The following is a 16,007-nucleotide window of genomic DNA, read 5'->3' on the forward strand; positions in this document are numbered from 1 at the left end:
AGCTCACCTTGCAGCTTATGAGAGGATCTCTTTCCCTTCGTGCCACGATGTCGTTGGCGGATGCTAGACTCATTCATCGCATTAATAGAAGGTTTGTTGTTTTTAACAACCTCGGCATCGTTCTCATGATAAAGCTGCTCTCGTTTGTTGCAGAGTTTTAGATTCCGGGCTGTCCACACCAGGTTTGGGTGATAAAGGTGAAAACGTAGTATCTGAGGCGACAATTCGACCCAGTGACGGGAAGTATCGATCTCCTTTCTTGCTGCGGCGTGCCTGCACGTTCACGTAATGCCCAAAGTGATCAACTTCTTGAGAGAAACTGCAGGGGTTGAGTACTTCGTCCTGTTGCGCTTCATCCGTTATCTTCACGTTGCTGCTGGGTAGTCTTCTGGAATTCATCGAAGCAGAACCAGAATCAAACAGCGGGTCGAGCATTAAACAGTATGCTGGGTCCTGATCTCGTCGTTTAGTCTTAGCCTTGGGCCTTGTGAAGACGTAGTGGTGGTGATTATGCGGGGACTCGGAAGAGGGGCGCGGCTTGTTGTTCCCAGGTGGCCTAGTCGATGCGATCTTCACTCCGTTTAAACTCACGGGAGACTTTGATCCACCATCGAGGACCAGAATTGAAGGAGCAGAACTCGTCGGAGTTGCTGGGACTGTTGCCTCTGTTGATCTCGAAACTACAGGGGATGATCGCGATCCAGAAATCTCATCTAATCGACTGAGAGGTGACTGTGGAAGAGCTGGAAAAGACGCACGGCCTCGATGGATTGGACTGCCAGCCACCGTCGACCGACCCAAATGCTGATCCTTAGATCCAGTAATGCTAATGGCAATTGACTTGCGTTGTTGCTCAAGTTGCCGTTGTTGCTGCTGATGATGCTCGTTGATGAAAGCCATCGTCTCCCGAGCAAGTTCACCCACAGATTTCTTGTCTCGCAGTGCCATAGGTTTGTTCTGAAGCTCCATCGCGAAGTCGTACCCGATCTGCTTCACTCTCTCCATCACTATTGTCGGTGAAGTTGTTGCTACAGACTTGTCTCCTTTGCTGCTTAGCTTCTTCTTCTCGTCCGACGAAACACTATCGAGGTCAGTACCGTTGACATTTGTCAAGTACGTATGATACTCACCAAACGGGAATGACGCGATGGAGCGGATGATCGTCACAGCGTCATACTGAAGAGATACGAGGTGTGGGTTTGGATTTCCAAGTCGCATGAGGAACGGAAACAGTAGCTCGACAATACCAAGTGCCACTACGCGGGGCACGCACACGAGCACATCTTGGCTCAGTGCAGCGATAGCACCAACAGCATGGACCAGAAGTCTCCATCTTTTCACTTCATCCGTCTTTTTCGACGCGGATGCTATTGTAAATTGACCGAGTAGAATACCTCGGTGTTGCTTCAGCACGTTTGTAAGCAATTCCAACACTCTGAAGTGCAGAAAGAGCTCACTTGTGCTACCCTCCACCGAATTCACCATAGCTAGTCGAGCGATAACGACAGCGATCTCGCTCTTACACTCATCATCAAGAATTCTAGAGGTTGGATGCCGTAGCTGCATACGCTTGAGAAGGCGAGGAAGTACTTGGGCTCGCATGATCCCTGTGCGGCCATCAGCAACTGCACACAACTTACCAAAGAGCGTATATAGTGCCGCAGGTACATCAAGAAGACCGTGATCATCAACAGATGAGTCGAACTCCACGGTTTGATGCTTGGGTGAGGATTTCCCCATTGTAGTCGCAATCAAAATCTCCGGTAAATGAATAAGTGTCGTTTGCAGACAACCTTGGGCGAGAAGCAGACTGCGTGCAGCGTTTGTGCAAGCAAGACGACTCAATGCCACGCAGCATGCACTTACGAGGTCAAACCCGATGCTCTTCTCGCGGAGAACGTGCAAAATGGCTGGAGCAACCAGCTCGACTAGTTGCAGCAACTTTTCTTGAGAGAATATTCCGTGCGGATGGTTCGCGTGTGTCTTTAGAAACTTGTCTCGGGCACTTTCGCCGTAAGGCAGTGGCCGAATGTAACCCGTCAACTCCACTGCAGCAACGACCTTGTCTAGTTCCACTTGCGCAAACTCCACAGCGTCACTCGGGTTTCGAATAAGCGCAATTAAGTCCTCGAGCACGTGCATGCGGAACATCACGTCACAAATTAAAGCTTGGGGCCATTCTGGAACCTGAGGTGAAGTCACGGAAGGCCGGAGTCGTGCATCCACCAGGTTACTGGGACACCGCGCAAGTCGACTGAGTGCCTTGCATGCTTCTTTCGAGCCGAGCTGGTGGATGAAGCGATCTTCAGAGGAGCTACGCGCCACCAAGCCCTCGATTTCATCAAGGCGATTACACTGTATAGAGAGGGAGAGGTGGTTGACGACGTCTTCAGAAAAGCACGCACGTGTCACGTTGGTGACCTTGCACAAACGACCGAGTAGAATGCAGCTGATGTTTCGCTGTCGAGAATTCTGCACGGGTGACTCCATACAGCTCGGCGAGACCTGAGTGAGAAATTGTACGAGCGTGGGCAGTGCGTTGACCGAAAGGAAGTAAGCAGCTGTCTTCTCTGAGGCTCGAGAGGAAAACTCATCTTGCAGAGCCAAGTCTAACAAGAGAGTGTAAAATGCATCAAGACTGTCATCAAAATCGCCAGCGCTGCCAGCAGTGATGCTACGGGTTTCACTTGATTAGATTGTCGAGCTAGGAGCGCACACCCGATAAGTCCCAGGATGAACGCCATCCGCGACTCCGAAGCCTCAAGGCTTGGTCGGCACCATCGCATAAATACTTCCACCGCACCTGCCGTCGTGAGACCGAATCGAGCATCTGCACGGCTAGTCATTTCGTAAAATAAAGTCACCGATGCTTGAACGACAATCAAGTTGGCATCTTTCATGCATAACAAAACTTGTTCGAGCCACCGACCACCGCATCGAGTGAGTGCATCCAGCAGTTGAGTGAAGCCGAGTGAACGCGAAAGCAAACACAGGATCTCAAGTACCTGTGCCCGCAGCTGCTCACCTTTGTCTCGACAAAAGCAAAGAACCTCAAATAGCGTGTCGTACACGTCTGCAGTAAGCAGAAACGTTTGCACCGATCCCTTCAGCTTCCGCAATAAGTAACTCTGTTCCTCCAAACTCGCTTTGGTAGGCGAAGGCGTTCTTCTCCGGGACGGACTATGGTCGAGGGAGCTGACAGGTGTACTTGAAACAGGGATCTGAGGCCCCCATCGTTCTGTCGCCAGAACAACTTTCGTGGCAATGCAGGACAGCAGATTTAGTGACGTTGTTAGCGCAGCTGTAGCACCAGCTAAATCGGCACTCGTTTGTATAGTGCGCATCAAGTCCAGTTGCACCCTTTGCACGACATTGCACTGAAGAATTTCCACAATCTGCTCGTCTCCATGACCTTCGACAATCTCCAGCACAATTCCTTTCACCAGTTCGATCACTTCGCGGCTCTGGCGCTTGGTGATCAACGATGCGATGAACACTAGCACACCCGAACCTAGGATACGCCTCTGGTCCGAGATCACAGTGTTGTGCGTTTTATCCGATATTGAATTAGCATCGTGCTGGGGCTTTACCAAATGGTACAAAATCGTGATATACGCCTGCGTCACGCTGCTAGGAATTCCTCCAGGCCCAATGGCTTCCCGAAATACCTTAAATTGGTGCCGCAGTTCGACGAACTTGATCATATGCATAGAGCGCAAGCGTGTTCGGACGATGGGGTCATAATCGCGCTGGTTCACAGTCCGCTCGAAAATTACCCCTCTCCAGTGGTGCTGTAGGATACGCGCACACAATTCGGTTTCGCGCAGCAAACAACTTACGCTCTTCTTCGCCGCGTTTTCACTCGAGAGTACGTGCGCAAACCACTCGGCTAGCACTGCAACGAGTCGTGCCATCCGGAAGATCTTCGTATTGTTTGTGAGCTTTGAGAGCGTCTGGAACGCCTTGTTGGTCAAACTGGGCAAGGTGGTCTCAACGTAGTCCACAGCATCTAGTACAACAAAACAGTCAGCAACGAAAATACCGTTTGCATCGTCGCGGTCCCTGTCGGCGCTGTCCTCAAACTTTCTCAAGCCGACGAGCGTACCGACCTTCATGGGTCTCCAGCAGACGAAGTAGCATTGTAGTAGCAAGTTCTCGTCTTGAATCGTCCTCGGAGTGCTCTATCTCCTCGTACAAAGTGTCTACCGCGGTTCGGACCTTAACCGTATTCCATGCTCGAGTGTCCCATTCCTGGTCCATGAGCATTGTTGCCTACACACTCACCATATGCACAAGGTCAACACAAATTCGCTGTATCAATTGCAAAATGTTCGCTCACGATACGGCCATCCGTCACAACGGGGTCTTCCTCTTCTTCAACCCGATCTGGTTCGCCTGCGTCCTCTTCGTCAACGTCGGGCGTGATTTCGGGGAACCGACTTGGGATCACCCGCTTGGGGGACAGCTTAGGACCATGCTCTGGTCCATTCTTCTTGCGTGCTCGCTTCGTAGTGTCACGAAGGAGCAAAACGCAGCGCCCCACATTCTGCAGGTGTTCAGCAGCTGCGGGGTCTGATGGTTTGTCCAGCGCCAGCGTCGGCAGCAATTGTTCCTGCTGTGCGTACATGCGCTTCGCCTCCGTGTTCACTTCCACGGTGCGCTCGACGGTCGACCCACGCTCGTCTTCCCATGGGTAAGTCTTCTCGTACGGCAGAGCCACCTCACGGCGTCGAGCACGGCGTGCATTGCTCTCGTTCATGGAAACTACGGAAGTCGAGCGGCAGACAAACTCATGGAGCACGACAGAAATAGTTGCTAAGATCAACATGGCACGGCAGCACCATCAAACGCGAGTTAGAAGGACATGTAGCCGTTTCTCATCATGACGATGTATTACATACTGGACGCTTGTGAGCAGCCCTTGGTTGTCCAGATAGCTAGTCTGCACGGTAGTGATTGTTGCAGTGTCGAGGAGCCACCAGAGTCTTGAAGCTGTTGCACTCACGCAAACAAAGGAGGTTGCATCTCTCAAAAGACGTCAACGCAGGCAATTACTTGCCGCCGAAGAACTTGCGCCAGCCCGAGGTCTCCTGGAACTTGACGCCGTTCTCCGTGAGCTTGACGAAGGCCTTGGAGAAGTCTTTGAACCACAGGTCCTCGTCCTTGGCGTACAGCTCGACGTACTTCTTGAACTGCGGGTCCTGGATGAGCACTAAGTCGGCCGGCAGCATCATGAGCTTGCCCGTGGGGTCCTCGTACTGCATGGGGCCGTTCCACTTCTTGACCGTCCACTTGTTCTCGAGCAGCTCGCGGAAAAACTCGTTCGAGAACGTCCACTCGGCGTTGGTCCACGGGCCGCTGTAGCCGCTGCGCGTGGGGTAGCAGCGGCCAATGGCGTGCGCACCCACGAGCGCCACAATGTCGCGGTCGTCGAAGCCCATGCGGTAGAACACGTCGCGCACGTGCTGCGTCGTCTTGTCCTTGGTGCCCATGTCGGCGTTGGGTAGGCGGTCGTCAGGCGTCTGCGTGGGCTCCTTGCCGCTCTTGGCGTCAGGGCGGCCGAGCCGGAACGGGATCTCCGGACCGCCCATCTCCTCGATCATGGTCACGCCCGCCAGGATGTACAGATCGGCGTACGAGATCTCGGGGTGGTTCTTCTTGACCTTCTCAAGCGCCTTGACGGCCAGGTGGAGGCCGGCGTTGCCACCGTGGTTGATCTCTGGGTCCAAGCGGATGGTGCCGCCCGTGGAGCCGCCGCTGCCGCCGCGTTCCTTGCTGTACGAGCCCGACGAGTGCCACGCGAGACGCACCATGGTGGGGCCCATGTAGTTGTCCTCGTCGAAGATCTCGACGATCTCTTCCTTGATGGCGGCCAGGTCCACGGGCTTCTCGCGCGCGTTCACCAGGTCAGTGAGCGCCAGGCCGCTCACGGCCGCGACGCCCGCGGCAGCCAGTACAATGGCGTTCGGCTGCTTCTTCTTGCTGGCAGTGCGCAGCTGCGACGAGGCGAAGCCGCGCGTCTTGGCTGCAGACGCGGCGGACGCCTGCTGAGCAGCGCGGAGGGCGGCACGGCGAAGCATGTTCACGGTGTTGGGCGGGGGCTTCTAGACTTGAGCTGGACGCGGAAGATTGGCGAATGACGAGGTTTCGGAGGAGAGGATCGAGACCCAGCAGGTCGGACATCGCCTTCAAGGGCCGCATAAATGCGTTAGAGATCGGGGATTGCCAAGTGACTTGGGTTTAGTATACCGGGCCCTAGTAAACGTGATTCGTCATACAGGATGGTGCACCATCGGATTCCGTTGGTACTGGCCACCTTTGTGTGCGCACCGGTATGCCGTTCGAAGCTGATGGACTGGAGACGCGTGACCTGGGCTCGCCACCCCAGCTTTCAGACCTAAATGCCAATTGGAGTGAACTCTCTAGCAGTGGAGGACAGTCAGATCTTCTGGCTTAGCCAGACGGCGGCCCATGCCTTGCAGCATGGAGTGTGGACACCAGTGCCGACGGTGTGTGTTCGTCCATGAAGAGAAAACTCGCTCAGATCCTTGGACGTCTCGAAGAAAGTAGATTCCTGTTGCATGAATTCACGGGGGATTAAACTGAGCGATGATCTTTTCGCGATCTTCCGCTTCACTTTCCAGCTTCAAGTACGTGGCAAGTGCCGTTGTCTGTAGCTGGTACCAGCCGTCGCTTTCGCATTCGCCGTCTTTTGCAAAGGTGGCAAATTGCTACTGAAGTTCAAGCACAGCGCTAAGAACTCAAGAAGTTGTCTCCGCGGCAACCTCGAAATTGATGCCTCACGACGATAGCCCTGTGTCTACATAGTTTTTTTTGTCGGCGAGGGTGCTAGCTGATCTATGGATCAAAAGCTTCAGTATGTTGCTCAGGTTGGCGCTTTTCGGTCGGTCAAGTCTCAGCACGCGCGGGGTGGTCATATCTCTGCCTGTATCAACAAGATGCAGGGAGCGCAAGCAATAAAGTCTCGAGATCCGAGGGTCGGTGGTAGCGACCAGGATAGCAGCTACCCGAAATGTATACGTGTAACCACCCCGCAGTTTATCACGACGGCCATGACCTCCACGGAGGGCGACAAGAAGGTGTTCGTGCCAGCCGACGCTCTTAAAGCGGTCTTGAGTGGCGTTCGCGAGCAGCAATCGGAGAAGCGACGATTACTCGCTAGGCTTGAGGAAACCCGCAAGCGGGTGCAGTTGCTGCGAAGCAGGTCAACAACTGTGGAATCGAGACTGTTGGAGCATCGGCAAAGCACCATCGGACATGGCGGCAATGGCGTCTTCCCCAAGATGGGGCCAAAAGGCCTTGTCGGATCACAGACAGAGATGTCTCCGGTTGCTGCAGGGTCATCTGAGCAGGCTTCAGGCGGTGTCGTGGCGATGCAAAAGCGCGTTTCGCAGCTGGAGGCGCTGATGGCTCTGGCCAAGGAGGTTTCTGCGCAGAACAGCTTTGAAAGCGTCATCGAGTGCACGCTGCGAGCTGCGCAGCAACTGGTTCGAGCAGACAAATTCACGTTGGGTATCCTTCACGAACGCCGGAATGTCCTAGACATCTGCTCCATTTCCCGCAATCCCGCTGATGCTGACGTTGACTTGTCGTTCGTGAAGGTCAATGTCATCAATGAAGGCTTCGTTGTGCCTGACTCCCCCACTGTTTTCGGTCGCGTCATCATGACAGGTCGGCCATTTGCTATCAACGACCTCGACACACACGCAATTTTCCAAACCCAGCGAAACAAGGCGGACAACAATGGTGGTGTAGGTACTCCTCAAGCCTTGCTTTGCCTACCGATTCGCAATGCTCATCATGCAGTAATTGGAGTACTGCAAGCCATCACTACGGGAAATCCTTCGTCGACATCAACTGACAAGCCTATGGTGACTCCGCCATCCTTCACCGATACAGATATCTCGAATTTGGAGTTCATTGCGGTTGCAGCTGGTGCCACCATTTGGAACCTAGTGCTTTCGCGTCAGCGACAAACTGCCCAGCACCGAATTGAAGGTCTACTAAAACTACACCGCAACATATCCATGGAGAGTGTTTCATCGTCTGCCGTCCTGGACCAAGTGCTCGCAGTTTGCCACGAACTCGTGGGCACCGAACGCATCGGTTTGTTCATTAAGATTGAAGGTGAGGACGAATTGTACATCGCTAGCGCTTCTGATATCGTACGAGGCGAGTATGTGCCGATCACCAAAGGTATTGCCGGGTACGTCGCGAGAACTGGTGAGATGGTCATCACGAATGACGCTTACTCCCATCCGCTGTTCGACTCGACACTGGATCAGAAGACAGGCTTCCTCACCAAGCGCATTTTGTGTCTGCCCGTCAAGTCTCCTGAAGGAACGATCCTTGCAGTGCTCTCTGCAGTCAATAAGGTGGACGGAATGGACTTCACCAGCGAGGATGCAGTATTCCTCAATTATGCAGCTGAGGCCGTGGGTACCTCCCTCCACAAAGCGTCATTGCATCGCGAGGTCAGGACGTCGCAGAAGTTGATAGAGGCGCGGCTTAAACTCACCACGTTTATCTCTGAGAGTACCGACATTGCTGAGTTTGTGGACATGGTTATGGAACTGGGGAAGGACATCATGGAGTGCGATCGCTTCGGGATGCTTCTTATCGACCACTTTAAGCATGAACTCTGGATTACTCCGCGTGTGGGTGGTGAGAGCATTCGATCTCCTATTAACCGCGGGATTTCGGGGCTTGTAGCAACCACCGGCCAAACGGTTTGTACCCGTGATGCCTACAAGCACGAACTTTTTGACCCGAGCGTTGACATGAAGACAGGATACCGCACTACAAGCGTACTTTGCATGCCAATATTCGAGGATCACTCGGTTACAACTCCTCCAAAAGTGGTTGCCGTGGCAATGTGCATCAACAAAAAAGAAGGCGCCCACGTCGTAGCATTCACCAAAACGGATCGTGAAATCATGAGCAAATACTGCGCAGAGGTGCAGTTTGCGCTGGGGCGGTTGTCTCTCGATATCTCGTATTACAAGGTTGTGTCAGACTGCGTAGCTGTCGCACGAACGAGTAGCATAGACTCAAGCTCCCGGGCGTTGAAGCGAATGTCAACCACGAGTCGCATCGATAAATTCTCCGAGACGGATATCATATCCTCAATCGTACACAAGTACTGTCATTCCGGTGACGATAACACCAGCGTCACTAAGAAGAAGGGTATACCGTCCTTTGCAGCGCTGCTTCCCGCCATTAAGAAGAAAAACCAAGAGGACGACGAAGTACCATTCCCACGAGAAATCTTCTTCGCTCATGGGAAAGATGAACCACTGGATCACTGGGATACCGAAACAATGTCGCTTTCCAGCAGTGAAGTATCAATGAGCTGCGGCATCATTTTCCGCGCCTACGGGTTTATGGACGCCTTCCGCATTTCCAGCGAGAAGTTTTCGGCCTTCACAACGAATGTGGCCAACTACTATCGCAGCAACCCGTTCCACAACTTCCAGCACGCCTTCCAAGTGATGGTTGCCATGCATATTATCCTACGCACCGAATGCCGACGGTACTTCAGTGGTCTCGAAATTTTTGCCATGCTTGTCGCCTCGCTTTGCCACGATATCGACCATCCAGGCAACACCAACGACTTCGAGCTCAAAATGCTGAGTCCCATGGCGCTCACACACAATGACGACGCTGTGTTGGAGCGCCACCATTGCCGCGTAACCTTTATTATCCTCAATCACAAGTCAGCCAAGATGTTGCAGCATTTGGACCGTGATCGCAGCAAACGCGTGCGCCAACTGATCATCGCCTGTATCCTAGCGACCGACATGTCCAAGCATTTTGAGAAGTGCAAGGTTCTCGAGGGTCTTACACGCCGACAACTCAACGACAAACGCCCAGTTTTCATGGGCATCCTCATGCATGCTGCTGATCTATCGCACTACGCTCTGCCATTTGCACAGACACAAGAGTGGGGGGCTCGGTTGCTCGACGAATTCCAGAATCAAGCAGGGGTTGAAGCCGAGCACGGTGTGCCCACCGACTTTTTCATGCAACACTTGGAGAATAAGCGCGTTCGGATCATCGTGCAGCTCAACTTCATCAACTACGTCGTGCGCCCCATTTGGCTTCCGCTGACGTCACTTTGCCATCACCTTCGGGTATGTTCGATGTGTTCTTTTGTGTAGCTTATCACCACTTCCTAACTCTAGTATTGACATTCATGCAGTTTTACACCGACACACTGGAGAAGAACTACGACATGTATAGGCAGCAGCTAGACAAGGAAAGGAACGTCAACACTGCATTATCTAGCGTCTCGACGGCCCCTCTCTCAGTCGCAACGAGCCCGCCGCAAACTACCAGTAGAAATACTGTTATATCTCCTCGCAACGCACACAATTCGAGTTAGAAACCATCGTAAAGAGGGGCAAACCCTTCACTTTGATTCTTGAGCTTTTGGATGCTCGCGTATTTTGCATTTTCCTCCGTGTAGCTAGCTGTACATAAGGCTGCTTGGCAAGACACAGACTCAATTCACTCTAGTCGAAGAAGAGGACAACCACCGTCGTGTCATCGTGACGACGGCGACGGTGGCTTCCTGGGGGCAAGCTCAGCAGCTCCTGGTACGTCATACCATAGCGCTTCGCTGCCTTTTGAAGCACTCGCTCGACCAGCGCACGACCAGCGAGGTCGTGGTTTCCGCACGAGGCTTGGCCCTTCACCACTTCCACAGCCTCCTCGTTGCTCAAGTAATCCCACAGTCCATCAGAGCCGATGATGAGGAATTTGTCTCCCTCCTCGAGTTTGTGTGACTTGACCTCGGGGGTGGCCGTGATGTACGGCGGCGTGTAAGGAGCTGAGAAGTGACGTCCAGCAGAGCGATCGCCGTTCACGTAGGGCGGGCCGTTGAACTCTGGGTGCTTGAGCGAGAAGTCACCAAACGCACGGGTGGGCTGCAGGGCGCCCTTCACGTAACATGAATCCGGGTGGCGACACGTGAACACGTTCGCCTCCCCCGGGTGCTCCTTGGTCAACTTCTCCTGTTCAAACTTCACCATCGCGTTCTGGTCGCTGCTGAGGGGTTCCGCCACAATAGTGTCTGCATCCTTGCCCAGTTTCCCCAGCACGGCGCGGATGTCACCAGCGTTAGCAACGTGAACGGTGCCTTCGTGCACGTACGCAAGGCACGCGCACGAACCGCAGCGTGCCACAGCTCCGAAACCCAACTTGAACGCCGACGCCACCTCAGCCAGAAGGTCGCGGTCCGTACGTCCAAATGCACGCTGGATAGCAGCAGCTACGCGACCGTCTGGGACGGTCTTCTCGTCTCCATGAGCGGGCTCGTTCGTCCCCGACTTGTACAGGTACGACAGCTCCTTCTGCACGTTGCCGATTAGCGTCTTCCTGGCGTACTCCGACACCTGCCAGCCACCTGCCAGTTGCCACCGAAGCACGATTAGAGAGCTCCGAAACATGCACAGAAAGGCTCCAAGAACTGATGCTGTACCGTGGCCATCCAGCACAGCCGCAAACACGTCGCCCGAGTCCGTCGCCTCGACCGCGTACTTGTCCTCAATGGGGAAGTTGGCCTTGTACGACGCGCTGCTGAGGCGCGTGGCGCGCGACTTGGCGATGGACGCGAATTCCTCGCGCTCGAGCGGCACGGAGAAGGCGCCGTCCACTTCGGGCGGGGCGTATCTGGCGTCGCATTGCGCCTCCAAGTGCGCTCCGCTCACGTCCGCGTTGGCCAAGGCCAGCACCGACAGCCCCAAGCCGCTCAGCAGCAGCGCCTGGCGCAGCGTCGAGCCACGATACTGCAAGCAAGAAAAGTCAGTGTTGCGAATGGAAGATTCTACAGCGTGTACGCTCGCAAAATTAATGGGGAAGAATTGGTTGAAGAAGAGAGGAAAGTAGACAGGGGTAGAGCGCTTCCTACCTTGGGGCTCTGTCGGCTGGTCAAGCGCGCCAGGTTCCGCGCCGCAAAAAGTCGCATGCTTGACGTCAGTCTTGATGGTTTATGAAAAGGGGGATCTGGGGTGGCTATGGTGTAATTTATCGTTTTTGGTCGTGTAGTTGACGTTGAAGCGAGGCATGACCAACATGTTTGCGGTTGCGCTTTCGTGTCAAAACGAAGCAAACAAATGCATCTACCGGTGGATGAAGAGCTGGGACTTGCGGCAGAATTCCTGGCAGTTGTGCAACCAGTCGTAGATATTAAGCTCTGCAAATGTTACTGATGCTGTGGTCGTGAGAGCTGCCAGAGTCCAATGTAGCAGGCGTCGACGCTCGGGGTCATCACCGTCGAGTGTGCAGTGGTCGAGTTGGACGCAGTCCACTTAACGAAACGTGTTGGGCAAAGCGCTGTCCACAGAAGATCGGTATTATGGGAAGCGCTGACGACCATGCGGGCGTTACGCGGCGGCGCCGACCCAGGCCTGACGCAGTGTAATACCAGCATGGGCTTGTCCACTCATCGGCGCTGCTCGCCGGCAAGTGACGATGTGTGCAACCTGGAGCGCTGAACTGGGCTCTTCACCTGACTCATGCACAGCGTAAACCCAAACGATGACGGCAAGAACACAGTGAAAATCAACTTGTTGTACAAGTACCAGCTCGACATTCCGGGTCGCTCGCATGTGGTCGTCACATTCACAGCTTGTTCGCCACGAGCTCCGTCAGGAAATGGGAAGTAGATGCATGCTTCAACGCAGAGGAACTTTTCCGTCTGCGCACGACCCTTTTTGTTTTCGAGCAACGCTCCGGGCTGGGTTCAAGCGGATCGTACGACGCGTGCACACTTGACGCCTCCCTCTTCCGGCTCCACGGGTTTTCGCACGGGCCCCGCCCAAATGGGAAGCCCTGGGCGTTCGGCGGCGAGCGCTGCCACGCAAAAAATGAGGTTCGCTAGCGTTGGGCCGCGCTGAAATCGAAATTTAGCAACCGCCACATGCCAGAAAACGCCGTCGCTGTTGCGCCGCTGGAACGCTTTCCGCTTGACTTTCTGCAGTTTGCGTCGCCACCGACTCCTTCCGGGCCCTCCAGAAGAAACATTAAATAGACAACGCGGGCGAGATGGAGGGCGTTTCGTTCCATTGCCCGCGGTCGCCACATTGCCCGGGCACTAGCGGTGCCATTAGTCCTTTTCCCGGCGCGGTGATACATAGCCCCTCTGCGACGCAGAGCTAGCGCGAGTCTTGCTCGAGTTTGATCGGACGAACATGGCGGCCGACGACTTCTTCGTGCTGCACCTCGTGGACTCAGCCGACTGGGTCGCCGACCACGAACGCACCCTGTGCTACGTCTGTACGAGGCCCTTTGGGACCTTCCGTCGCAAACACCACTGCCGCATGGTAAGACCGTTGCAGTTTGAAGCTCCCTTCGGGATCCCTGACGCTTGTTTGCTATGCTTTTCCGTTTTGGTTGGCAGTGCGGTGAGGTTGTCTGCAAGAACTGCACACTCCACAAAGAGGCTCACTTGGATTCAACAATCGGCCCCACGCGCGTTCGAGTGTGCATGTCCTGCGTGATCAACCACTCTCACCAGCATGACGGACGTTCACCCGGGGCTCCGTCGCCACATTTCAGTGCGACCTCAGAAGTGTCTCGCCAGTGGCTTCGGAGCCACTTGCACTCGCCGGCATCCGGTCCCTCATCCGAGCCGGACAGTGAAGAACTCCAACTCCTCTCACTCACACCCAAACCACGCCAACACTTTGAGCTTGACGATAGTCACTTCAACGCGGAAGGCGAGACCAGAAAAACTCACCAAATAAATCTGCAGGTCGAGCAGGACAGCAACGAACTATCATCTCAGTGGGCTCACCCATGGCCTCGACCACCAGTGAGCATCGATGAAGAAGCCCGACTTCGAGCCTTGTACGCGCTTGGTGTGCTGGACTCCGAATCGGAAAAACCCTTCGACATGATCTGCGACTTGGCCAAGGCGCGTTTGTCCTGCGCCATGGCTGCGGTGAGCTTCTTGGATGAGCACCGACAATGGTTCAAGGCTAGCGTGGGTCTGGCACACAAGATGATCCCGCGCAAAATTGCCTTTTGCGCCTACACGGTGTTCAGTCGCGAGCCGATGGTCGTACTGGACACGCTTCAGGACCCTCGATTCCGAAGAAACCCGCTCGTCTCGGGTGCTGCCGGCGTGCGCTTCTACGCTGCTGCGCCTATCCTGGACCCGAACTCGGGTCACGCCGTCGGAAGCGTCTTCGTCCTGGACACACGTCCCCGTGAAGCGTGCGATATCTCCATTCTGGAGCGACTGGCCTTAGCTGCTGGCGAAAACCTCCCAGAGATCGCAACAACCGCTGCGATGGCCGAAAACGAACAGAAGGCCGAGCTGGATAACAATGCTGCCGAGAAGTTCGAGAGGCGCCAAGATGACAATCAAGTAGATGGTGTCAGCAACATCGTTCACGTTGCGGTGCAAAACGAGCTCCAAAGCTTTGGCAGGAAGACAATCGGAGTGCCGATGTCTCCAGCGACGTCAGCTTCAACATCTTCAATGTCATCGGTCGCATCCGGATCGTTCGCAACTCAAGTCTCGTTGGCCAAACCGAAGGACAACGACGACGTCAACGAGAACCAAACTGAAGATAGCTCGTTGGCCATGACGCAGCTTTCCATGGGGAAGACGGCAGCGGGTGAGCAGATGGAGGTGCTTCTCATGCGCCTGCTGACACAAAACACCGAGACGCAGCAGCAACTAGCGGTGCAGCAGATTTCGCTGACGGCGAAGCTGGGGCAGCACACCGACCAGATCAACAAGCTCATGTCCGACTTCGCACGAATGGAGGCAAAGGTCGAGGCCAAGGTGGACAGCATGACGAAATGAGGAGGCAAACAAGACTCAAAGCTGGTACGTCCTTCTTTGAGTGCTGTTGTGGGCTGCACCCACCGCCGGAAGTGGTTGTAACTACGCAGCGGAGCGATGATGAAAACACTAAGTCTCCGGTGATAGCCATGGGTATGTGCCCAGGGCTGTCATTTCTTAAGCGCTGCCAAGAGGCTCATTGTTGTCAGTGTCGTTGACGACCGTATCTCAACGAACACACATTTCAGTGGCGTTCACGTCAAGGCAAGCTCGTTTCATCACAAGGCAGCGGAATCCTCGACCAACGCCACACGCGGCGTCTCCTACACGTCCCGACATTTAGCAGAGTAATGCAGATAGGTGAACGAAAGCTTAACGAAGTTGCGCACGAGCAGTATACAAAACCGTCTTCCGCTAACATTTTTATGGGGATTTTGCGAAGACGTCAACGACTCACGTGTAAGCAGGTGCCAGGTCGATCGTCGCCATGTACCAGTCCACGCGTCCAAAACTGCCGGAGCTAGAACGAAAATCGCTGCCGTTCACTGCAATCAGCAGTAAAATGACAGAAGACCCGAGGAAGAAAACAACTTAGAGACGCGACCGGGCAGTCGCGCTTCAGGCGTAGACGGCCTTCTGCTTCTCCACCTCAGCGATGTAGGCCTTCATGGCGTCCTCCGTGGACACGCCCTTCTTGGCGGTCCAAGCGTTCCACTTGGCCTTCCCCGTGAGGTCGAACATGCCCGGGGCGGACGTCGTGTTGTCACCGATAGTGGCCTGCTTGTAGTTGGCGTACAGGGCGAGTTTCTCGTCGTTAGACTGCAAAGAGAGATGACACAAACTTGGTTAGGGGGTTGGTTGTGAGAATTGCCGATGGTGTTGCCACATACGGGGTTCTTGGTGAACGTCTTGACGAGCGCGGCGGCGGCTTCGAACTCGGTCTTAATCTCAGACATGGCGATAGAGTGGCGAGGTGATGTCACGTGCGAGCACAGGAAGGAAATGGAGAATGACCGGGATCTCAGGAGCAGTTCTCGAGGACGGATGTCATGGCTGATTGTAACTGCAAGTGCAGGTATTGGAGGTGTGATTTGAGTTTCACCCTATCGATCAGGTTTATGCACGTGTATGCCTCTTCCGCAGCACGGCAATGTGTCGGTGAATGACGTGGCCCTCAACCAGGCTGTGC

The 16,007-nt window shown here is 54.5% G+C and overlaps 6 protein-coding genes across 6 annotated transcripts; 2 read left to right on the forward strand and 4 right to left on the reverse strand.

Moving 5' to 3' along the window:
• Positions 1–123: 123 nt before the first annotated feature.
• KRP23_8637 (uncharacterized protein) lies at positions 124–4,759 on the reverse strand (the record flags this gene model as incomplete). The annotated part of the gene is made up of 5 exons (XM_067894100.1): positions 124–2,355; positions 3,360–3,791; positions 3,840–4,009; positions 4,110–4,272; positions 4,340–4,759. 5 exons carry the CDS (start codon positions 4,757–4,759, stop codon positions 124–126), a joined length of 3,417 nt encoding a protein of 1,138 aa, XP_067743566.1.
• A 292-nt stretch (positions 4,760–5,051) lies between these two features.
• KRP23_8638 (Cytochrome c peroxidase, mitochondrial) lies at positions 5,052–6,080 on the reverse strand (the record flags this gene model as incomplete). Its single annotated transcript, XM_067894101.1, has 1 exon — positions 5,052–6,080. One exon carries the CDS (start codon positions 6,078–6,080, stop codon positions 5,052–5,054), a length of 1,029 nt encoding a protein of 342 aa, XP_067743567.1.
• A 993-nt stretch (positions 6,081–7,073) lies between these two features.
• On the forward strand, positions 7,074–10,405 carry KRP23_8639 (Dual 3',5'-cyclic-AMP and -GMP phosphodiesterase 11A; the record flags this gene model as incomplete). Its single annotated transcript, XM_067894102.1, has 2 exons — positions 7,074–10,154; positions 10,223–10,405. The coding sequence occupies 2 exons, from the start codon at positions 7,074–7,076 to the stop codon at positions 10,403–10,405; spliced, it is 3,264 nt and encodes a 1,087-aa protein (XP_067743568.1).
• A 130-nt stretch (positions 10,406–10,535) lies between these two features.
• On the reverse strand, positions 10,536–11,989 carry KRP23_8640 (putative protein phosphatase 2C 38; the record flags this gene model as incomplete). Its single annotated transcript, XM_067894103.1, has 3 exons — positions 10,536–11,428; positions 11,504–11,810; positions 11,933–11,989. 3 exons carry the CDS (start codon positions 11,987–11,989, stop codon positions 10,536–10,538), a joined length of 1,257 nt encoding a protein of 418 aa, XP_067743569.1.
• A 1,225-nt stretch (positions 11,990–13,214) lies between these two features.
• KRP23_8641 (Lateral signaling target protein 2-like protein) lies at positions 13,215–14,839 on the forward strand (the record flags this gene model as incomplete). Its single annotated transcript, XM_067894104.1, has 2 exons — positions 13,215–13,346; positions 13,424–14,839. The coding sequence occupies 2 exons, from the start codon at positions 13,215–13,217 to the stop codon at positions 14,837–14,839; spliced, it is 1,548 nt and encodes a 515-aa protein (XP_067743570.1).
• Positions 14,840–15,436: 597 nt separating this feature from the next.
• KRP23_8642 (Acyl-CoA-binding protein-like protein 1) lies at positions 15,437–15,774 on the reverse strand (the record flags this gene model as incomplete). Its single annotated transcript, XM_067894106.1, has 2 exons — positions 15,437–15,637; positions 15,709–15,774. 2 exons carry the CDS (start codon positions 15,772–15,774, stop codon positions 15,437–15,439), a joined length of 267 nt encoding a protein of 88 aa, XP_067743571.1.
• Positions 15,775–16,007: the final 233 nt, after the last annotated feature.

This window comes from Phytophthora ramorum (genome assembly GCF_020800215.1).
Source record: "Phytophthora ramorum isolate Pr-102 chromosome Unknown Phyram_PR-102_s0007, whole genome shotgun sequence".
Classification (NCBI taxonomy): domain Eukaryota; phylum Oomycota; class Peronosporomycetes; order Peronosporales; family Peronosporaceae; genus Phytophthora; species Phytophthora ramorum.